This window comes from Nerophis lumbriciformis, linkage group LG16 (assembly GCF_033978685.3).
Source record: "Nerophis lumbriciformis linkage group LG16, RoL_Nlum_v2.1, whole genome shotgun sequence".
Lineage (NCBI taxonomy): Eukaryota > Metazoa > Chordata > Actinopteri > Syngnathiformes > Syngnathidae > Nerophis > Nerophis lumbriciformis.
The window spans coordinates 38,622,221-38,646,554 of NC_084563.2; the positions used below are offsets into that span (position 1 = coordinate 38,622,221).

General features: G+C 42.5%; 1 protein-coding gene across 1 annotated transcript in view; it reads right to left on the bottom strand.

Moving 5' to 3' along the window:
- The window catches only part of scrn2 (secernin 2), a 55,071-nt gene extending 41,468 nt beyond the window's left edge, over positions 1–13,603 (bottom strand). Inside the window, exons 1-2 of the mRNA XM_061977135.1 lie at positions 13,502–13,603; positions 5,169–5,331 (exon numbers count right to left, since the gene is read on the bottom strand). Coding sequence (XP_061833119.1) covers positions 5,169–5,330 — 162 coding nt within the window. The 5' untranslated portion in view covers position 5,331; positions 13,502–13,603. The remainder of the gene's footprint in view (positions 1–5,168; positions 5,332–13,501) is intronic.
- Between the last annotated feature and the right edge of the window lie 10,731 nt (positions 13,604–24,334).

Here is a 24,334-nt window from a genome sequence, read left to right on the forward strand (position 1 = left end):
AACACTAGTGAGCAGTAGAGAATATGGAGTGATTTGTGGTGCAGAACATATTTGCTTTATTAATTATTTACATGTTTCTTGTTACTTTATATTCTATACTTTTTACATGAGATTTTCAATTCATATTCTCATCTATTATTACAATCAAAAATGTGTTTTCTTTTACTCTTTCAATATCTACTCCCTCCATTTGTATTTGTGTTTGACGTTCCCTTTTACTGTTACCGAGAAATAACTGTGATTGGATATATTCCGAACTTGTCCCACCCATCTACAAGATAAAATTAATAATGATAGGATTTCGTTTATGTCAACATGTTCGTAGACACTGGTTTACCGAGGGCTGATGAGAGGGGTGTGTGAGTCGGTCACGGAGCCCGACACTGACAGCAGCGGGACAGAGATAGGGAAGATAATACTAGTGTATCATGTCCCTTTTTCAGCGGATTTCTTCGCTACTGCCTATAATTTTGTCATCCCCACCCTTCATCTCTGAGTGCAGATGATGTATGGCCAAAACCTGGCACTTTGCGCTTCATGCAACCAAACTGTAGTAACACACCACTTGACATTCTCGGTAAAAGCAACGGCGTTGAAACAATGGGAACAGTAATTAATTAGATTACTCGTTACTGAAAAAAATAATGCTGTTATACATAGGCGCCGATCTATATTTCCGCCAGTGGGTGTTCGGACGGGCGGTAAATCTGACGCTACTTTTTTGAGGCTATGTCTACACTAAGTACACTATGTAAATGTAAATGTAAATGGGTTATACTTGTATAGCGCTTTTCTACCTTCAAGGTACTCGAAGCGCTTTGACACTATTTCCACATTACCCATTAACACACACATTCACACACTGATGGCGGGAGCTGCCATGCAAGGCCCTAACCACGACCCATCAGGAGCAAGGGTGACGTGACGAGGTTGGTAGAAGGTGGGGATTGAACCAGGAAACCACAGGTTGTTGGCACGGCCACCCCTCCCAACCGCGCCACACCGTCCCCATGTTTAAGGGTAACCCCTTAAACCATGGGTGTCAAACTCTGGCCCCCGGGCCAAATTTAATTTCACTTGGCCCTTGAGGCAATATCAAATTAACCCTAAAGCTGGCCCGCCGATTATATATTGCGGCGGTGCCGCGGTAACACCGCATTCACCGCTAATTCTAATACTAGCCAGTCCAACGAGGGCTGACCCAGTCAAATAACATGTGCGGCTTCTGTACGCACACACAATTGAATGCAACGCATACTTCATCAACAACGATACAAGTTACACTGAGGGTAACCGAATAAAAAACTTTAACACTAAATATACGCCACACTGTGAATCCACACCAAACAAGTATGACAAACACATTTCGGGAGAACATCCGCACCGTAATCCAACATAAACACAACAGAACAAATACCCAGAACCCTTTGCAGCACTAACTCTTCCGGGACGCTACAAGGTGTGTGTGTGTGGGGGGGGGGAGGTTTGGTGGTAGCAGGGGTATATTTTGTAGCGCCCCGGAAGAGTTAGTGCTGCAAAGAATTCTGGGTATTTGTTCTGTTGTGGTTATGTTGTGTTACGGTGCGGATGTTCTCCCGAAATGTGTTTGTCATTCTTGTTTGGTGTGCATTCACAGTGTGGCGCATATTTTTAACAGTGTTAAAGTTTTTTATACTGGCACCCTCAGTGTAACCTGTATCGCTGTTGATGAAGTATGCGTTGCATTCACTCGTATGTGTGTACCGAAGCTGCACATATCTTGTGACTGGGTCTGAACGATGTTAAAATGGATGAAAAGTGGATGTGACGATAGTTCGTAGAGTACGTTAAAGGCAGTGCATTTAAGGCACACCACCAAGACTGTGGTCCGGGTGGACGAGATATAATGACTGATGAACACCTTCGTTCGATAATGAAGGTTGCCTCAGCTCAAAGCCTTAGCCCCGACATTAATGAACTAGCATCCAAGAAAAGATGCCAGGTATCTGGCTTGGGCACATCAGATTAGATCAGTGTATTGCAAACTGAGCAGTTTAAAGTCTTGAATGGTTGTTTTATTCATTGTTATTTTATTTTGAAATGTATTAGCCTGTGGAAAAAGTTAATATTGATATTTACCTCAGAAGGCTGCAAATAGAAAAGAGGCATTCAATTTTTATTTAAATTGTATTTGATATGCCATTGATATTTTTTAATTATTATTATTATTATTTGAAAGTCGATTTTGCATGTCACTATAAAGTTATATAAGCCTTGCTTGTTCAATATTTAATGCAAAACTTGTTTGGGTCCCTATTAAAAAGTTAATTTGTTCAACCTTGGCCCGCGGCTTTGTTCAGTTTTAAATTTTGGCCCACTCTGTATTTGAGTTTGACACCCCTGCCTTAAACGAATAATTATTTAGCCTAAGCCCCGTTTCAGACATTTTTTTTTTACACGGGTAAGTGCGCCGTGTATTTCTTGAATCTCCGGCTCTTAGCTTTGTATGGACTCATTAATCATTTACAAACTGAGTTCGGAGAAGAAGTGACGCCAGAAAGACCGCGCCCCACACAGGAAGTGACGTCAGAAAGAACGTGCCGCAGCCAGCTTTATAATAAAGCGGTTTCGTAACTCGGAGCTAACCACTGGAAATATGGAAGCGAGTCATCCAGACATGCCGTGTTTCTCCATCCGTCTGTGCAGACACTTGTGGAAATCACACGTGAATACCTTAAGAGAAAGCGATTGCAGCTATTTCAGATACAACACTTCTCAGACGGCAAGAGAACTTTCGAATGTCGAGGTCAGCTGTGATTCTACTTACCGAAAAACTATGTCCATTTGTCGAAGGAGAGTCAACAGTAATGCGGGCACCCGCGGATGTGATAAAAAAGGTAGCGTGTGCTTTGTATTACCTGGCCGTCGAGGGAAGACTACGGAAAACGGCGAATGCTTTTGGACTGGCAAAGCAGACTGTATCAGTTATTGTCCACCATGTATGTCGCGGACTCAACGTCTAGGTCCGAAAGTATATAAAGTCACCAAAAACGAATGAACAATGAAGGTGAAGGCAAAAGAGTGAGGAGTGTCCTGACCAGATATCTAGATCCCGAGATTGATTGTTGTAAAATGTTCTTTGTCACAGTGTTTACTTTCACATGTCCAATAAAGATTTGATTGATTTATGATGGCTCAGGTGTGATTCACTGCAATAGGGCCCCACAGCACATCATCGTCTCTTCCAATGCCATAAATAGTTGGCACCGAGCCGGCCATTAAAATTATTTTTTCGGAAAAAACATCTTTTTGTGAAGGTTTGTAGGTGCAGCAGGACTCTAAGTTGCACACACTCGGAGTTACTTCTTCACAGTTAAAGGCACATTGCCGCAAAATCTAAACATTTTGCCAACCACTTCTTAGTTCATCAGATGAGACTAGAGTTTAGAATAGTGTCCCGAGTTGGGTAATACAACCAAGAACAGCATCTTCGTCGTTCTTTGAGTCGTATCTAAGGTATTTTGTCGTAATTGACTAAAAATGGCGGACTAGCGCAAGGCAGTTTGGGTCATACTTGCCAACCTTGAGACCTCCGATTTCGGGAGGTGGGGGGAGGGGGGTGGGGGTGGGCGTGGTCGGGGTGGGACGGGGGCGTGGCTAAAAGGGGAGGAGTATATTTACAGCTAGAATTCACCAAGTCAAGTATTTCATATATATATATATATATATATATATATATATATATGTATATATATATATATATATATATATATATATATATATAAGAAATACTTGACGTTCAGTGAATTCTAGCTATATATATATATATATATATACGTATATATATATATATATTTATTTTATTTTATTATATATATATATATATATATATATATATATATATATACATATATATATATATATATTTATATATATATATATATATATATATATATATATATATATATATATAAAATAAATACTTGAATTTCAGTGTTCATTTATTTACACATATACACACACATAACACTCATCTACTCATTGTTGAGTTAAGGGTTGAATTGTCCATCCTTGTTCTATTCTCTGTCACTATTTTTCTAACCATGCTGAACACCCTCACTGATGATGCATTGATGTGTGGCACGCACAAAAGTGCTTTCATCAAATGCACTAGATGGCAGTATTGTCCTGTTTAAGAGTGCCACAACATTGCTGTTTACGCAGACGAACTGCTTTACGGTATACAAAAACGTGACTGCTGTTGTTGTGTGTTGTTGCCGCGCTGGGAGGACGTTAATGAAACTGCCTAACAATAAACCCACATAAGAAACCAAGAACTCGCCCTCCATCATTCTACAGTTATAACGTAATTGGGCAGGTATGCTGGTTATATTGTGGGTTAATTTCGGGAGATTTTCGGGAGAAAATTTGTCCCGGGAGGTTTTCGGGAGAGGCGCTGAATTTCGGGAGTCTCCCGGAAAATCCGGGAGGGTTGGCAAGTATGGTTTGGGTAGTTTTTCCCATATATGGTGATGTCACCAATTGTGCACATTGCAAACAAACTGTTTGGAGGAAGTATGAAGGAACATCCATTGCATTCGGTCTCCCCTAGAGGGGGGGGTTCTAATAGGTGAGTTTTTCCTTCCCTTATGTGGGCTCTGTACCGAGGATGTTGTTGTGGCTTGTGCAGCCCTTTGAGACACTTGTGATTTAGGGCTATATAAATAAACATTGATTGATTGATTGATTGATTGATTGAAGGAACGCAATATTGTTTTATAAATATCTCCTCAATGCCTTCATGCTTTGATTTCAAATTATGCAGATCCCAAATGTACGACAGCAGGTACCAAGAGGTAAGAAAGCTTGGTTTTGCATGATAAGGCCCATTTAAGAGTTTGAAAAGAGTATTTGAAAATATTGTGTTAAAAAATTACTACTATACAATATTATTATTAAGGTAAATAAAAAAAGTATAGCATAATCCAACCACTTCATTAAAATACTTTCTCACATCCTGGGTAATTCCTTTAAGTTAGAACTGGGCTTCCAAGTGCTGCAACCCCCAAATATTTTGTATTATTAAAATTTTTATTGAGAATGAAAGAGCAAACATTTTCAATTATTAGTTATTGTAACAAAGGTATTGAAATACGGTACTGTTTATTTTTACGTGAACCAGTTCTTACCTCTAGCAAGGTGCCTGGCGTGTGGGACGCTGCAGGGTAGTGGACAACCTCCTGCACCTCATCCCGAGGACGATCAGAGTTCTTGCCAAAAATGACTTGGTCGTCACGGGAGCCAGGTGGCAAAGAAACAAAGCAGTCACATGACATAGGATCCCCCGCCATCCTAAAAATAAAAAAATAGAAAAGACCTCAAAATTATATTTAATGCTTGTAATATGATGCCAAATTAATTTTATTTGTTACAAAACCCCAAACCAGTGAAGTTGGCACGTTGTGAAAGTCGTAAATAAAAACAGAATGCAATGATTTGCAAATCCCTTTCAACCTATATTCAATTGAATACACTGCAAAGAAAAAAAATCGACAACATTCTTCTTGGGACCATTTTTCAACCTGAGGTAGTTCCAAAAAAGAAGGTAAACGTTGTTATTTTTGCAAATATTAGCTCATTTGGAATTTGATGCCTGCAACATGTTTAAAAAAAGCTGGCACAAGTGGCAAAAAAAAACTGAGAAAGTTGAGGAATGATCATCAAACACTTATTTGGAACATCCCACAGGTGAACAGGCTAATTGGGAACAGGTGGGTGACATAATTGGGTATAAAAACATCTTCCATGAAATGCTAAGTCATTCACAAACAAGGACGGGGCGAGGGTCACCACTCTGTGAACAAATGTGTGAGCAAATTGTCGAACAGTTCAAGAACAACATTTCTCAACTGCAAAGAATTTAGACATTTCACCATCTACCGTCCGTAATATCATAAAAAGGTTCAGAGAATCTGGAGAAATCACTGCACGTAACCGGCAATGGCCGTGACCTTCGATCCCTCAGGCGGTACTGCATCAAAAACCTACATCAGTGTGTAAAGGATATCACCACATGGGCTCAGGAACACTTCAGAAAACCACTGTCAGTAACTACAGTTCGTCGCTACATCTTTAAGTGCAAGTTAAAACTCTACTATGCAAAGCGAAAGCCATTTATCAACAACACCCAGAAACGCTGCCGGCTTCGCCGGGCCCGAGCTCATCTAAGTTGGACTGATGTAAAGTGTAAAAGTGTTCTGTGGTCTGACGAGTCCACATTTCAAATTGTTTTTGGAAACTGTGGACGTTGTGTCCTCCGGACCAAAGAGGAAAAGAACCATCCGGACTGTTATAGGCACAAAGTTCAAAAGCCCGCATCTGTGACGGTACAGGTGTGTATTAATAATAATAACTAATAACTGGGATTTATATAGCGCTTTTCTAAGTACCCAAAGTCGCTTTACATGTAGAACCCATCAATCATTCACACCTAGTGGTGGTAAGCTACTTTCATAGCCACAGCTGCCCTGGGGTAGACTGACGGAAGCGTGGCTGCAATTTGCGCCAACGGCCCCTCCGACCACCACCTATCATTCATCATTCAATTCACCGGTGTGAGTGGCACCCGGGGGAAAAGGGTGAAGTGTCCCGCCCAAGGACACAACGGCAGCGATTTTTGGATGGTAAGAGGCGGGGAGCGAACCTGCAACCCTCATGTTTCTGGCACGGTTGCTCTACCCACTACGCCATGCCGCCCCGTGTATTAGTGCGCAAGGCATGGGTAACTTACACATCTTTGAAGGCACCATCAATGTCGAAAGGTACATACAGGTTTTGGAGCAACATATGTTGCCATCCAAGCAACGTCTTTTTCATGGGCGTCCCTGCTTATTTCAGCAAGACAATGCCAAGCCACGTGTTACAACAGCGTAGCTTCGTAGTAAAAGAGTGCGGGTACTAGACTGGCCTGCCTGTAGTCCAGACCTGTCTCTCATTGAAAATGTGTGGCGCATTATGAAGCACAAAATACGACAACGGAGACCCCGGACTGTTGAACAACTTAAGCTGTACATCAAGTAAAAATGGGAAAGAATTGCACCTGAAAAGCTTCAAAAATTGGTCTCCTCAGTTCCCAAACATTTACTGAGTGTTGTTAAAAGGAAAGGCCATGTAACACAGTGGTAAAAGTGCCCCTGTGCCAACTTTTTTGCAATGTGTTGCTGCCATAAAATTCTAAGTTAATGATTACTTGCAAAAACAATAACGTTTCTCAGTTCGAACATTACATATCTTGTCTTTGCAGTCTATTCAATTGAATATAAGTTGAAAATAATTTGCAAATCATTGCATTGTGTTTTTATTTACGAATTACACAACGGGCCAACTTCACTGGTTTTGGGTTTTGTATATGTATCATTAGCTACTGTCCTTAGTGAGGAATTGACTAATTGCCAGACGTAAGGTATTTCAAGCTCTGCATGATGTAGAAGCAGTGTACTTTGAGATATGGTCTGGTGTGCCATGGGAGATTATGTAATTTCACCTAATTGGGTTAAAAATATTTTTTGCAATCCAGTAATTATAATCCGCAAATAATGTGCCGTTGTTGAGTGTATGTGCTGTCTAGAGCTCAGCAGAGTAACCGTGTAATACTCTTCCATATCAGTAGGTGGCAGTAGGTAGCTAATTGCTTTGTAGATGTCGGGAACATGGTTTGTCGTGATCACAATATGCAGACGACAGCGGGAGGCAGCGGGCAGGTAAAAAGGTATCTAATGCTTAAACCAAAAATAAACAAAAGGCGAGTGCCGCTAAGAAAAGCAATTGAAGCTTAGGGATAGCTATGCAAAACGAAACTAAAATTGAACTGGCAACAAAGTAAACTAAAACAGAATGCTGGACGACAGCAAAAACTAACAGCATGTGGAGCAGCAGACGGCGTCTACAAAGTACATCCGTACATGACATGACAACAAAATAGGAGCGCAAGACAAGAACTAAAACACTACACACAGGAAAACACCAAAAAACTTAAAATAAGTAACGGTGTGATGTGACAGGTCGTAACAGTACACCTACTTTGAGATAAGCTATAGTGATGCATGGTTGGTTATGGTTTGAATTAATATCCAACAATTGCGAGAACGACTTTTTACTGTCATTGGACCCCATTCAGCAATAAGTTCCTAACTTTTCCTCTTATCTTTCTTCCTAAGTGATTTCCTAAGAGGACCGCTCGCCTGTGTATTGGTTGGGAACATCTCTGCGCTGCTGACCCGTCTCCGCTCGGGATGGTTTCCTGCTGACCCCACGGTGGACTGGACTCTTACTGTTATGCTGGATCCACTATGGACTGTACTCTCACAATATTATGTTAGACCCACTCGACATCCATTGCATTCGGTCTCCCTAGAGGGGGGGGTACCCACATATGCGGTCCCCTCCAAGGTTTCTCATAGTCATTCACATCGACGTCCCACTGGGGTGAGTTTTTCCTTGCCCTTATGTGGACTTTGTACCGAGGATGTCGTTGTGGCTTGTGCAGCCCTTTGAGACACTTGTGATTTAGGGCTATATAAATAAACATTGATTGATTGATTGATTGAAATTCATGACGTGTTCTTAAATGACCAAATTGTTCCCACCTGCTGTTCTTAAGTTGCTGAATTTCAAATGGTTAGCGTGTGCGTGTCTATCATAATTTGCATATAAACACGCCCTTATTTCCCCAATATGCATATGTAAACACCCTTAATTCCGTAATTTGCATAGGTAAATTCCCTTAATTCCCCATAAAAGGGCACAATTCCGGCGGAAAAGCCGAAAATCAAACATATGGAGAAAACACAAACAGATTACAGAAGAGAAATTCGTATTATCCCGCGGGGGAAATACATAATGTCAAAACGTACAAACCCTGTTTCCATATGAGTTGGGAAATTGTGTTAGATGTAAATATAAACGGAATACAATGATTTGCAAATCCTTTTCAACCCATATTCAATTGAATGCACTACAAAGACAAGATATTTGATGTTCAAACTCATAAACTTTATTTTTTTTTTTTCAAATAATAATTAATTTAGAATTTCATGGCTGCAACACGTGCCAAAGTAGTTGGGAAAGGGCATGTTCACCACCGTGTTGCATCACCTTTCCTTTTAAAAACACTCAGTAAACGTTTGGGAACTGAGGAGACACATTTTTTAAGCTTCTCAGGTGGAATTCAGGTGGAATTCTTTCCCATTCTTGCTTGATGTACAGCTTAAGTTGTTCAACAGTCCGGGGGTCTCCGTTGTGGTATTTTAGGCTTCATAATGCGCCACACATTTTCAATGGGAGACAGGTCTGGACTACAGGCAGGCCAGTCAAGTACCCGCACTGTTTTAGTATGAAGCCACGTTGATGTAACATGTGGCTTAGCATTGTCTTGCTGAAATAAGCAGGGGCGTCCATGGTAACGTTGCTTGGATGGCAACATATGTTGCTCCAAAACCTGTATGTACCTTTCAGCATTAATGGCGCCTTCACAGATGTGTAAGTTACCCATGTCCTGGGCACTAATACACCCTCATACCATCACAGATGCTGGCTTTTCAACTTTGCGCCTATAACAATCCGGATGGTTCTTTTCCTCTTTGGTCCGGAGGACACGACGTCCACAGTTTCCAAAAACAATTTGAAATGTGGACTCGTCAGACAACAGAACACTTTTCCACTTTGTATCAGTCCATCTTAGATGAGCTCAGGCCCAGCGAAGCCGACAGCGTTTCTGGGTGTTGTTGATAAACGGTTTTCGCCTTGCATAGGAGAGTTTTAACTTGCACTTACAGATGTCGCGACCAACTGTAGTTACTGACAGTGGGTTTCTGAAGTGTTCCTGAGCCCATGTGGTGATATCCTTTACACACTGATGTCGCTTGTTGATGCAGTACAGCCTGAGGGATCAAAGATCACGGGTTTAGCTGCTTACGTGCAGTGATTTCTCCAGATTCTCTGAACCCTTTGATGATATTACGGACCGTAGATGGTGAAATGCCTAAATTCCTTGCAATAGCTTGTTGAGAAAGGTATTTCTTAAACTGTTCAACAGTTTGCGCACGCATTTGTTGACAAAGTGGTGACCCTCGCCCCATCCTTGTTTGTGAATGACTGAGCATTTCATGGAATCTACTTTTATACCCAATCATGGCACCCACCTGTTCCCAATTTGCCTGTTCACCTGTGGGATGTTCCAAATAAGTGTTTGATGAGCATTTCTCAACGTTATCAGTATTTATTGCCACCTTTTCCAACTTCTTTGTCACGTGTTGCTGGCATCAAATTCTAAAGTTAATGATTTTTTGCAAAAAAAAAAATGTTTATCAGTTTGAACATCAAATATGTTGTCTTTGTAGCATATTCAACTGAATATGGGTTGAAAATAATTTGCAAATCATTGTATTCCCTTTATATTTACATCTAACACAATTTCCCAACTCATATGGAAACGGGGTTTGTAAGTTTAAGAAAGGGGGGACTGCTGAGGTAGCCCTGAAGCGGAAGAAAAACTGGTCGAGTTCAGAAATGGAGGTTCTACTGCAGGAAGTGGAGAAAAACAAAGTAGTGATCCTCAGCAATGCAAACTCGGGGTTTAAGGGCACATATAAAGCTAAGATCTGGGGCACTATAACCGATGCAGTAAACATGGTGTCAAGCGGCGAGGTCCGCAGAGTTTTGTGCGCGTGTGTGTGTGTGTGCATGCACACGGTATTTTGAAATGTCTATATATTGCTAATTTTGCTATATGTCTGTCTGTCTTATCTATATCTATCTATCTATCTAAAAATCTCTATATCTCTCTATATATTATATATATTTGCCATCATGGAAAGAAAAAAAATGTAAAAAGAAAAAAAAATAATTAAATCGTTATATGTATCCAGTGATTATACTATAGAGTTATTTTCCATTTAACTTCACCAGTTTTAGATTATTTTTATTCAAAATCGCTGAATTTTCACATTTGCCGTTCAAATACTGAGAAGAGACGGTGCGGTGAACAGCAGCCAGTTGAGGCACGTCACTCAGTGCCTCAACATGTATTCCGGACTCGGCTAACTGCTGGCCTGCTGTGCAGTGAGACTGTATTGCTATATGAACTATATTATACATTTCCATAGTTTAGTTAGCTGAGGTATATAATGTACAGTGTATTTTGTCAACAACTGTATGTGTGTAATGTATTTCTTGTGTTGAGCGATCATAAAACGGCTGCAAAAGACGCACTGGCTGAGGCTCCAGTAGCCCCGCCTCCTGCACCCCCGCTGTAGAATTGTTATATCAACTAAAGCCCACACTTAAACTTTCCACGTGCAAGATTGAATCTATTTTAAAAAATTATTTCATAAGAAGCCAAAAAGTGCAAAAACAATAATGTTCGTGTTGGAGGAGTTGTGAATGACTGCCGGGCCACAACATTAGGTACACCTGCACACTGCAGGTGTATCTAATTCACAACTCCTCCAACACGAACATTGTTTTTGCACTTTTTGGCTTCTTATTAAATAACTTTTGTAACCTATTTTCATGGGCTTTCCTCTTTGTGATGTTAAGTTCCTGTTATGCGCTGTTATACAGTATATGCCTTGAGCTCTTATTTTGAAGGCGCTAAGAGCGGAAGTGATGTCAATGAGTGGAGCGGAGGTTTTTGAAAGAAGGTAAATAAAGTGGTCCTCGTGTAAACTGGAGCCTCCGTGTTTGTTATTTTGTAGTTTCATACAGTATAGGCGACATTTATAAACCCTCGGTTACACTTTTTTAAATAGATTCAATCTTGCACGTGGAAAGTTTAAGTGAGGGCTTTAGTTGTGGACTTCATTTATAAGTAAAGGTAAGACAATAATAAGGTTTTTTTTAATTAAATGTGCTTTTTTGTGTGCTACAGTTTGTATGTGTAAAGTTAAAGTTAAGTTAAAGTACCAATGATTGTCACACACACACACTAGGTGTAATGAAATTTGTCGTCTGCATTTGACCCATCCCCTTGTTCACCCCCTGGGAGGTGAGGGGAGCAGTGGGCAGCAGCGGCGCCGCGCCCGGGAATCATTTTTGGTGATTTAACCCCCAATTCCAACCCTTGATGCTGAGTGCCAAGCAGGGAAGAATGCTGGTATGAGCTTTTAAACATAACCCGTTAACTGCTGCCAATCAAATGGTGAATAAGATACTCTTTAGGGTTCATATGTTTGTAAATATGACTGTGATGAAGTCAGTGCCTCACCAGTCATGAACCTCACCGCACGTCACTGCTATCTATATATATATATATATATATATATATATATATATATATATATATAGATATATAGATATATATATACACACACACACACACACACACACACACACACACACACACACACACACACACACATATATATATATATATATATATATATATATCTATGATATTAATTTAACATTAAACAATAGAAGTAAGGGAACTTGTCACACTTAAGAACAAATAGGCCACCCTAAGAGTGCTCTGGAACACTCATAGATGTTGTTCTTACCTACGAACAAATCCCAGCTAAGAAGACATTGGTGAATACAAAAATCTCCTTAAAAACTTCTTAAGTGGGCCTAAGAACAACATTTGTTCTTAAGATATCAGCTGCTGAGTTTCATTTTTTTATGTTTTCTGCAAGTGATGTGCCTCGGGATTTTTTCAATGAAAAAAATATGCCTTGGCATAAAAAAGGTTGAAAAACACTGGTAGAAGCAATATATATTTTTTAAATCCCTCAATTTGAGTTTTAATACATGTCTGTCAGCCAACCTGCACTGTGCCTGATGCTGTGCGTTGCCTTTTAACAGCCAAGTGGGGGTGCCATACTGCCGGTGTCATCTTCTCTAAACCCTGATGAGTTTATTTCATGGGGAAACTGCATTATAACCTACACTATACACGGTCTGCGCTGCATTCGTAATGTTTTACTGCGGCAGATGGTCCTGACCAACGTCAACTTTGATTTCTTCAATGAGTTTTCTTAAAATACATTATGTGTAAGCTTCTTGGTACGATAACGTGTCTTTTTTCATCTGGCAACACCTGCTAGTAAATCCTGCGAGCCTTGCTAATTCGAATGAGTTTTCCACATGAAGTGTATCGTAGAAGAATCTAGAAGAACGCAGGCTTTGTCTTTCGCACACGGAACGAATAGGGATTAGGGGCCAGTCTCGTTGACTTTATTGGAGGTAATCTGCACAAATCCGACGTCTTGTCGCATTTGCGTCAACGAGACGCTTTTAAAGTCGTCAATAAACGACCAAAATAAGAGTTTATGTCCGAAATGTTACCGATTAATGTTGAAGACAAACGCTCTCCGTTTCCTTGTATTTATGGAGCTGTAACCCTGTAGCCTACCCTCATGTCATTTCGCCATTTTTTTTGTCCGAGTGATACATCGCCAAATCCAAAGAGTGTGTAAACAATCGCGACTGGCTACAGCAAATGAACATTATTACATAAAACAGTTACCTTTACGTTATTGTGAGCGAGCGCTGACAGCCAGCTGGGAAAGGGCAGGTTGGAGACACGTGAGTCACGTGACCTCGAAATCCTTACACTGATTGTCCAAAGTGCCCCCCCTCTCTCCCCCACACTTCCTATTTTTTTTACAATTTGCATATTCCAAAAAAATACAATGAAACTTAAAACAGGGTTCAACTAGGTTGAAAAAAAGAGAGACAAAAAAAAAGGTGAGGAAAAATGTTAAATGTTCGCAATGAGAATAATAACACTAATAGGACCAATGTTGTTGTTTTTTTACCTACAACACAAAGCTGAGGTGCAAAGTAAAGTACGGTGAACTCATATTTCATATACCTACACATACTTTATAGTGAAATTGTGTTGATGCCAAATGGTAAACGGTACAGAACAGCAACATACAAACTCACAGTGACGTGCGGTGATGTTCATGGCTGGTGAGGCACTGACTTCATCACAGTCATATTTACAAACATATGAACACTAAAGAGTATCTTATTCACCATTTGATTGTCAGCAGTTAACGGGTTATGTTTAAAAGCTCATACCAGCATTCTTCCCTGCTTGGCACTCAGCATCAAGGGTTGGAATTGGGGGTTAAATCACCAAAAATTATTCCCGGGCGCGGCGCCGCTGCTGCCCACTGCTCCCCTCACCTCCCAGGGAGTGAGCAAGGGGATGGGTCAAATGCAGAGGACAAATTTAACCACACCTAGTGTGTGTGACAATCATTGGTACTTTAACTTAACTTTAACTTTACACATACAAACTGTAGCACACAAAAAAGCACATTTTATAATGATAAATGGGTTATACTTGTAAAGCACTTTTCTACCTTCAAGGTACCGTACTCAAAGCGCTTTGACAGTATTTCCACATTTACCCATTCACACACATATTCACACACTGATGGCGGGAGCTGCCATGCAAGGCGCTAACCAGCAGCCATCAGGAGCAAGGGGTGAAGTGTCTTGCCCAAGGACACAACGGACGTGACTAGGATGGTAGAAGGTGGGGATTGAACCCCAGTAACCAGCAACCCTCCGATTGCTGGGACGGCCACTCTACCAACTTCGCCACGTCTTACCTTTACTTAGAAATGAAGTCCATGCGCTGCTCCTTCTGAACAAAAGCATCGATAACTTGTTGGTAAAAGTCTTCCTTATCTTTCTTCAATTTTAAAAGTCTCTCTGTCTCGATGGAGATCTTCCTTTAATTATTACCTCCTGCTTCGATTGAAAGTCCAGTTTAGAAAACTGTTTTATTTTAGATATGTAATCCTCCATGTTAAAAGTCCAGGTGAGAGGAAAAAAATAAACGATCGCTGCTAACTGTTGCTGCTTGTTGTCACTTATTCTGCAGCTGAGTAGTCGCAAAAATGATCTCTGAGATCACTAGCGCCCTCTACCACCAGGAGGCAGGATTACTGCGAGCCTCACCCAGTGCGTCTTCGCAGCCGTTTTATGATTGCTCAGCACAAGAAATACGTTACACACATACAGTTGTTGACAAAATACACTGTACATGATATACCTCAGCTAACTAAACTATCGAAATGTATAATATAATACATATAGCAATACGGTCTCACTGCACAGCAGGCCAGCAGTTAGCCGATTCATTGCGCAATCCATGGCGAGGCTCAACTGGCCTGTGACTCACCGCAAGTCTCTTCACAGTATTTGAACGGCAAATGTGAAAATTCAGCGATTTTGAATAAAAATAATTTAAAACTGGTGAAGTTAAATGGAAAATAACTTTATAGTATAATAACTGGATACATATAACAATTTAATAAATTTTTTTTCTTTTTACATTTTTTTTCTTTCCATGCCTCACCTGCCTCCCCTGACTGCACGTCACTGCAAACTCAACAGGTATAGATTTTCCTTTGTCCCACTGGCAGTCAAAGCACTTAACAGAAAACTACTGTAATAACCGGATGCAATAATAAGGAGTGCAATATTGGGATAGTGCAATTTGGGAGGTGTGCAATGCGGGTGGAGTGTAATGTGTGATCTCATAACTAACTGATATACCTGTGCACTGTTCACTGTTGTCACTGTATTGTTGGATGAACTGTATGTATGTATGTATGTATGTATGTATGTATGTATGTATGTATGTATGTATGTAAAACGTTGTGTCTCCTTGGAGACAATAAAGCTAATTATTATTATTATTATAATTTTTTTATTCTAAAAATAATGTATTATTAATAAGATATGCTATCAGATATTACATTAATTTGCTTTGTCACTGAAGTGAATTAATTAACTCATATCATGTTTTGCTTATGGTGAAGATTAATATCCAACTTGGAGAAGGCGAACCTCTAAGTTTAATTAAATAGTGGTATTTCAGTTTAAACACATGATAAGATAAGGCCCCTTAGTTTGATATTCGCAGGTGAATTGGATCACTTCTCGTAGGAAAAGAGGCTCTAATTGGGACTTCGGTGTTACGGTTGTACAAAGGAAGAAGACGGCACAGACAGGAGGGACGTCGTTTTAGCTCTATTTATTATAATATATATATATATATATATATATATATATATATATATATATATATAAATATATACACAATAGAATTGAGTGTGTAAATAATCCAAAATGTGTGTGTGTGAGACTATGTGTAGGATTTAACTGCTGAGTGTTACCGGGAGTGTTGAGTGAGATGCGGAAGTCCAAGAGGGGAAGGGCAGGCTCGAAGGTCCAGAGAACAGGCAGGAAGTCGGGGGCAATAGCGAGGCGTCAAAAAATCTGTGTCCAGGCGGGAGGTCGAGATCCAAGAGGCAGCAATGGAAGCAGAGGGAATACGGGGAGACGAGACACACAGCTTGTGACGCGGGAACGGAGGTATGCTGCTGAAAAGGCGACAAGGAGGACACGAGACAAATGAACACAGCGGGGCAGAAAACACAGAGAGAGCTAGAGTGCATAGAGCTAGATATTCGGTTTACTGTACAGGAACAGGTTGTTACGTTCTGGCACAGGATAGCAGGTTGCGCTGGCTTAAGAAGGCTCATCAGCGACAGGTGCGCCCAGGTCAGTGCCAGGGGCGCCGAAAAGGGGGGGTAAAGGAGACGGATTCTAGGGGCCCATGATGGAGGGGGGCCCAGAGAGGCCCCTAATGATGATGAAATTATAATACAGAAAAAATAATGACACTGTGTTGTGGGCCCTGTAAAGATTGTTTTCATGGGGCCCAAAATCCCTAGCGGCGCCCCTGGTCAGTGCACAAATGATTGCGCACTTGTGTGCGTTTGGGCCGTGACATTCGGAATGCAAAAGTGATAGCCCTATCCTTGAGAAAAGACTACCTGTCTAGCTCAAAGCCAATATTTAAATTATGACTTAAATGAGTAGTTATGAAGACACTTTCACATGAACATCTCCTTACATGGTCAGGCTGTGTTCTTCTGAATGAACACACACCCAGACGCAGGAAGAAGGGATATAAGACTGTGCTTCGGCCTTTCCAGGTTAGGAGTCCTTCCTTTTTTTGAAATAGGCTACTACAGACCTGTTTAATGATGCTCGCTTGTAATAAAGCAACTTTTTGTTCAGCAAAGCGTCTCAGACGTCTCTTTTGATCCAGCCGCACTGCCGTGTTGCCGTCCTCCCAGCAGGGGGTGACAAGACCAGAAATACACTTCATCACTTATAAGACAAAGCCAAAATTGTTAGTTTGGTAACATCCATCCATCCATCCATCCATCCATCTTCTTCCGCTTATCTGAGGTCAGGTCGCGGGGGCAGCAGCCTAAGCAGGGAAGCCCAGACTTTCCTCTCCCCAGCCACTTCGTCCAGCTATTCCCGGGGAATCCCGAGGCGTTCCCAGGCCAGCCGGGAGACACAGTCTTCCCAACGTGTCCTGGGTCTTCCCCGTGGCCTCCTACCGGTTGGACGTGACCTAAACACCTCCTTAGGGAGGCATCCTGACCAGATGCCCGAACCACCTCATCTGGCTCCTCTCGATGTGGAGGAGCAGCGGCTTTACTTTGAGCTCCCCCCGGATGGCAGAGCTTCTCACCCTATCTCTAAGGGAGAGCCCCGCCACCCGGCGGAGGACACTCATTTCGGCCGCTTGTACCCGTGATCTTCGGTCATAACCCAAAGCTCATGACCATAGGTGAGGATGGGAACGTAGATCGGACGGTAAATTGAGAGCTTTGCCTTCCGGCTCAGCTCCTTCTTCACCACAACGGATCGATACAGCGTCCGCATTACTGAAGACGCCGCACCGAGCCGCCTGTCGATCTCACGATCCACTATTCCCTCACTCGTGAACAAGACTCCTAGGTACTTGAACTCCTCCACTTCGGGCAGGGTCTCCTCCCCAACCCGGAGATGGCATTCCACCCTTTTCCGGGCGAGAACCATGGACTCGGACTTGAACATACTTGCCAACCTTGAGACCTCCGATTTCGGGAGGTGGGGGGCGTGGTCGGGTGTGGGGCGGGGGGCGTGGTTGGGGGCGTGGTTAAGATATATATATATAAGAAATACTTGACTTTCAGTGAATTCTAGCTATATATATATATATATATATATATATATATATATATATATTTATATATATATATATATATATATAAATAAAATAAATACTTGAATTTCAGTGTTCATTTACAAACTACAACCCACAAACACTTTAGAGTTAGGCTCCACCATCAGAATGTGTACTTAAACTTATAAAGATCACATGGATATTATTCAGTGAGTTGATTCACCAAAACTAACCTGTTATACAGGAGGAAAAAGCACACAGGACGTTTTAATTGTTCACAGACTGGTCGCGCTCATCAGAATGACAAGACACTTCCGGTCTGCAGGTGATAGCATTCAATTGGGAAGAAACGCCCTACTGCCCCCTACTAACCAATGTGAATACTGATAAATGTGTAATGACAGCTCCAAAAACGAAATTCAGGCGGACTCAGGTCCGCCTGAATTTCGGGAGTTTTTCGGGAGAAAATTTGTCCCGGGAGGTTTTCGGGAGAGGCGCTGAATTTCGGGAGTCTCCCGGAAAATCCGGGAGGGTTGGCAAGTATGGACTTGAAGGTGCTGATTCTCATCCCAGTCGCTTCACACTCGGCTGCGAACCGATCCAGTGAGAGCTGAAGATCCTGGCCAGATGAAGCCATCAGGACCACATTATCTGCAAAAAGCAGAGACCTAATCCTGCAGCCACCAAACCGGATCCCCTCAACGCCTTGACTGCGCCTAGAAATTCTGTCCATAAAAGTTATGAACAGAATCGGTGACAAAGGGCAGCCTTGGTGGAGTCCAACCCTCACTGGAAACGAGTCCGACTTACTGCCGGCAATGCGGACCAAGCTCTGACACTGATCATACAGAGAGCGGACCGCCACAATCAAACAGTCCGATACCCCATACTCTCTGAGCACTCCCAACAGGACTTCCCGAGGGACACGGTCGAATGCCTTCTCCAAGTCCACAAAGCACATGTAGACTGGTTGGGCAAACTCCCATGCACCCTCAAGGACCCTGCCGAGAGTATAGAGCTGGTCCACAGTTCCACGACCAGGACGAAAACCACACTGTTCCTCCTGAATCCGAGGTTCGACTATCCGGCGTAGCCTCCTCTCCAGTACATCTGAATAGACCTTACCAGGAAGGCTGAGGAGTGTGATCCCACGATAGTTAGAACACACCCTTCGGTGCCCCTTTTTAAAGAGAGGAACCACCACCCCGGTCTGCCAATCCAGAGGTAACGCCCCCGATGTCCACGCCATGCTGCAGAGTCTTGTCAACCAAGACAGCCCCACAGCATCCAGAGCCTTAAGGAACTCCGGGCGGATCTCATCTACCCCCGGGCCTTGCCACCAAGGAGCTTTTTAACTACCTCAGCAACCTCAGCCCCAGAAATGGAAGAGCCCACCACAGATTCCCCAAGCACAGGTCTTCGAAGTATTCCCTCCACCGATCCACAGCATCCGCAGTCGAGGTCAACAGAACACCATCCTCACCATACACTGCGTTGATAGTGCACTGCTTTCCCTTCCTGAGGCGGCGGATGGTGGTCCAGAATCGCTTCGAAGCCGTCCGGAAGTCGTTTTCTATGGCTTCCCCGAACTCCTCCCATGTCCGAGTTTTTGCCTCCGCGACCGCTGAAGCCGCACACCGCTTGGCCTGTCGGTACCTGTCCGCTGCCTCAGGAGTCCTATGAGCCAAAAGAACCCGATAGGACTCCTTCTTCAGCTTGACGGCATCCCTCACCGCCGGTGTCCATCAACGGGTTCTAGGATTATCGCCACGACAGGCACCAACTACCTTGCGGCCACAGCTCTAATCAGCCGCCTCGACAATAGAGGGGCGGAACATGGTCCACTCGGACTCAATGTCCAGCAGCTCCCTCGTGACATGTTCAAAGTTCTTCCGGAGGTGGGAATTGAAACTCTCTCTGACAGGAGACTCTGCCAGACGTTCCCAGCAAACCCTCACAATGCGTTTGGGCCTGCCAGGTCTGTCCGGCATCCTCCCCCACCATCCCAGCCAACTCACCACCAGGTGGTGATCAGTACAAAGCTCCGACCCTCTCTTCACCCGAGTGTCCAAAACATTTTTCAGGACTTACGCAGATCCCAAATACACATCAGCAGGCACCAGAAGGTAAGAAAAGTTGGTTTTGCATAATATTGCGAAACAAAACGCCACTTAATATGTCTGCTAATAGGTGCCATTTTGCGGTCCTTATACACACACCATAATAATACTGGTATTGTGGCCAAACAGCTAAATTTTTGTTTCATCTGAACTTTACACGACTTTATATTAGAAATGGCAACAGCTGAGGATGAATGTCCCATAACAAGAAGATAGAGGAAAAGAAGAAGCTTATCGACTACGGAGTCAACACAAACTACAAAGGCGGACGTGCGCAAATTTTCAGGATTTACGGAGATCCCAAATACAAATCAGCAAGTACCAGAAGTTGAGAAAAGTTGTGTTTGCATAATATTGCGAAACAAAACGCCAGATTACCTTATACATACACACCATAATAATACTCGTTTGTTGAAGCACAGTACAATCCATCAACCGGTGCGGCTTCTTAGCTTACCAAAGTCGTACAAAAACATTTTGATAGATTTTTGAGCGCCGTGTGTAATGTTCTATATTTTCAATGGAACATATAACATTTTGGTGTTGTTTACTTGAGTCATATTGCAGTCTACACGTATCTCTTACGTGTGACTGCCATCTACTGGTTACACTTATCATTTCACCATGAACCAAATAAAATAGCTTCAAGGTCGGTAAGCACAATCAAAATTATTCTATATATTAGGCGCACCGGGTTAAAAGGCACACTGTCGAGTTTTGAGAAAATGAAAAGACTTTATGTGCGCCTTAAAGTCCGTAAAATACGGTAGCTTAAAAAAACACCATAGATTCGACTGATCGTCAATGATGGGCAAAATCTAATAAATCAGATTTGACTATGAAAATCTTTTATCTAAGACAGCTCTGCGGTCTATGTCAAAATGGCAAAGCTATACATTTTTGGAGGTGCTCATCCATAATGGTTTGCCGGAGATTTTGGAGGTGGAGGAGCCACTGGCCTTAGTCACGCAAGCTATCGTGACACGAGAGCATATCTCAGCCTATTATAGTCATTGTTTGTGGTTTGCGCTTGTTGTGTTGTCAAGCAAGTTGTTGACTGCATATGTAATCCTTCTGATTATGCAAAGTTACGATGCCATCAACTGGATGAACTTGTTAACCGACTACATTTAGTCCTACCGTTACTTTACAGTATTATGAGTCAAGTATATGCGTGTGAGAGACAGAGACACTACTGCAGCATGTACCACAAAATATGCACTTTTTACAGTCACATTATAACAGAGCTAATGTTACCATATACCAGACCTGGGCAATTATTTTGACTCGGGAGGGGGCAAATTTAGAGGGAAAAAAAGGATCTGGTGGTATATCTATCTATCTATATCTATATATATATATATATATATATATATATATATATATATATATATATATATATATATATATACATATATATATATATATATATATATATACACACACACATTGGTACACACATATATATATACATATATATGTATATATATATATATATACACACATATATTTATATATATACACATATATATATATATACACACACATATATATATACACACACATATATATATATATATATATATATATACAGTACATACATACATACATACATATATATATACACATACATACATATATATACATATATATATATATATATATATATATATATATATATATATATATATATATATATATATATATATATATATATATATATATATATATATGTATGTATGTATGTGTACTATTTTTAGGAACACTAAAACAAAACCTCACAATAATGTCTGATTGAAAGCTAAAAACGTTACGACAGACCACCTTAAAAAACGGAATATAATCTTTTTACTGAATGAGACACCCAGAATGTACATGAAAATAAAGATTGTGATATTTACAATTTACAATATTAACTATGAACGATAAAACACTGAATATTGACAACATATGAACATCACACCCCCTCTCGATTGACATATTTTAAAATCAAAGCGAAACGCAACAAAAATGCAACAAACAAAGCGAAATTTGAACGCGAAGGGTAGAAAAAAACCCCCCACCTACAATCTGATACATCTGATCCATCACTAAGCTTTAGAAGTTTGTTGTAAAAATCTCCTTCCGTGTCTGTCCCTGACACACGCATTTCAGGCTGGCCGCTCTGGAAACACTCTGTGGAAACGCTCCCCACCCACACTGCTTGGCGCTTCGTCTGAGCTGCTGTGACGTAGATTACCATAGTAACTAATTAGATTACCATGGTAACTAGTATATCATGCAAAAGTGCAGATTCCAACCATTGAAATACTTTGTATACTTAAGTTAAGTTAAAGTTAAAGTACCAACTTACGGTAATTTGAAAACATCACTGCACATCATAATGGCAGCTATAGTTGCGATCTTAAAGTTTAAAAAATTTATTTTAGAATGTCCGGCGGGCCAGATTGAAAAGCTTAACGGGCCGCATGTGGCCCCCGGTCCTTAATTTGCCGCACCTATCCCCCTCCCAAGTGGTACCCCAGATACTGTACTTCCCTCCGGCCAACTGCGCACTTTGAGCCCCGCCAGCCTCAGGGACTCGAGCACCACTCCCACCCGCCGCATGTGTTCTTCCCAGCTGCCACGCTGGATGATGACGTCATCCAGGTAGGCCGCCGCGTATGCCGCGTGAGGGCGCAGCACTCGGTCCATGAGGTGCATGAACGTAGCGGGCGCACCGAACAAACCAAACGGAAGCGTCACGAATTGGTATAAACCTTCCGGAGTGGAAAAGGACGTTTTTTCTCAGTAGGGTGCCAATGGGAGGACGGGGGGGCCTCCCGCAAAGCCCCCGCCGTTTCCCGCTCTGCAGTCTCGGAAGAACCTGCGTCGCCACTGAGAACTGCGCAGATATTCCCTTTTCCTACACCCCGTGAACACATCCCCACACATTCTGTCACTTGATGATTAAATCCCGGCCAATTTGTCCCTAAAATTATGGGATGCGTAAGGTGCGCGCTTACGGCAACCTTGATTCTATGCTTTTGTCCCTGATACCAAACTTCCACTGGCACAAAGGGATACGCGTGCACATCCCCATGAATACATTTAATTCTCCCCCGTATCGCCTGCCTCAACGCCCCGGGTCGAACCAGGTTCTGGTGGATCATGGACTGTTTTCAGCCCGAATCCACCATTGCCCAGTATGTACTCCCTTGTACCCTTACCGGGACACATTACGCCTCTCTTGGATCGGGGGCGGGCGCTGGAGGTCCGGCAACCTGTCCCACCTCCAATCCCGCCTCACATGACCGGGCTGCTCGCACCCCCAGCACACCGGCCCTGGTGTCCGAGGTGCTGTCTGCGGGGGAAGCCCCCTTTCAGCAGCGCCGGTACCCTGGACAGAGGAAAGAGCAGAGGAAAGGTTATAACCCCCAGACCCCCCCCCCCCCCCCCCTTAATTTTGCTGGCGGCTGGTGCGGTGTGTGTGCTGTGTCCATGTCCGGGGCGGGAACCCCGTGGGTCCCGGTTGTCTCCGCCGGGCGGTGTCCTGGCTCCAGCGGTGCCATCTCAGTCTGCGCGCCCCGTTCCCTTGGTGCTGGAGTGGGCCGTCCGGCCGCTCTTGGTGCTGGGATGGTTCGTTCCGTCGGTCTCGGGGTCAGCTCGTGGTGGACCGCTAGGTGGTCCTCGGCTAGGGCCATTGCGGCCATCAGGTCCCGCGGACGGTGGTACCGGACCCAGGCTGCGGTTCTGAGTGGGATGGCCTCCACGAACTGCTCGAGTAGTATAAGTTCAAACACGCGTTTAAAAACGATTTAAAAGGGTTAAGTTCACTTTTCTCGTGTTTGACATAGACATTTTGGGACAATGAGGGTGCCAAATGACTATGTGTTCAAAGCAGAAGACGTAACAGGGCAGGTTTTAAGTTTCATATGGGTCGAGGAGGAGGAGGAGCCACAGTCACCCCTTACTGCGTACCTCTTGCTTGGCCCCGGTATAAACCGTTTGCTTGCCTAACAGAATTGCTATTGTGACATCCAGTGGACACATTTAGAACAGCAGTTACTTTGGTTAAAAAAAAATAAAAAAAAGCAGCTCATTTTTATACTTGTCATACTCATAACGCTGGCCGGATAAAACCTATTCGTGGGCCTGATCCAACCCGTACGTTTGACATCCCTGCTCTAGAGAAGAGCGCTAAATA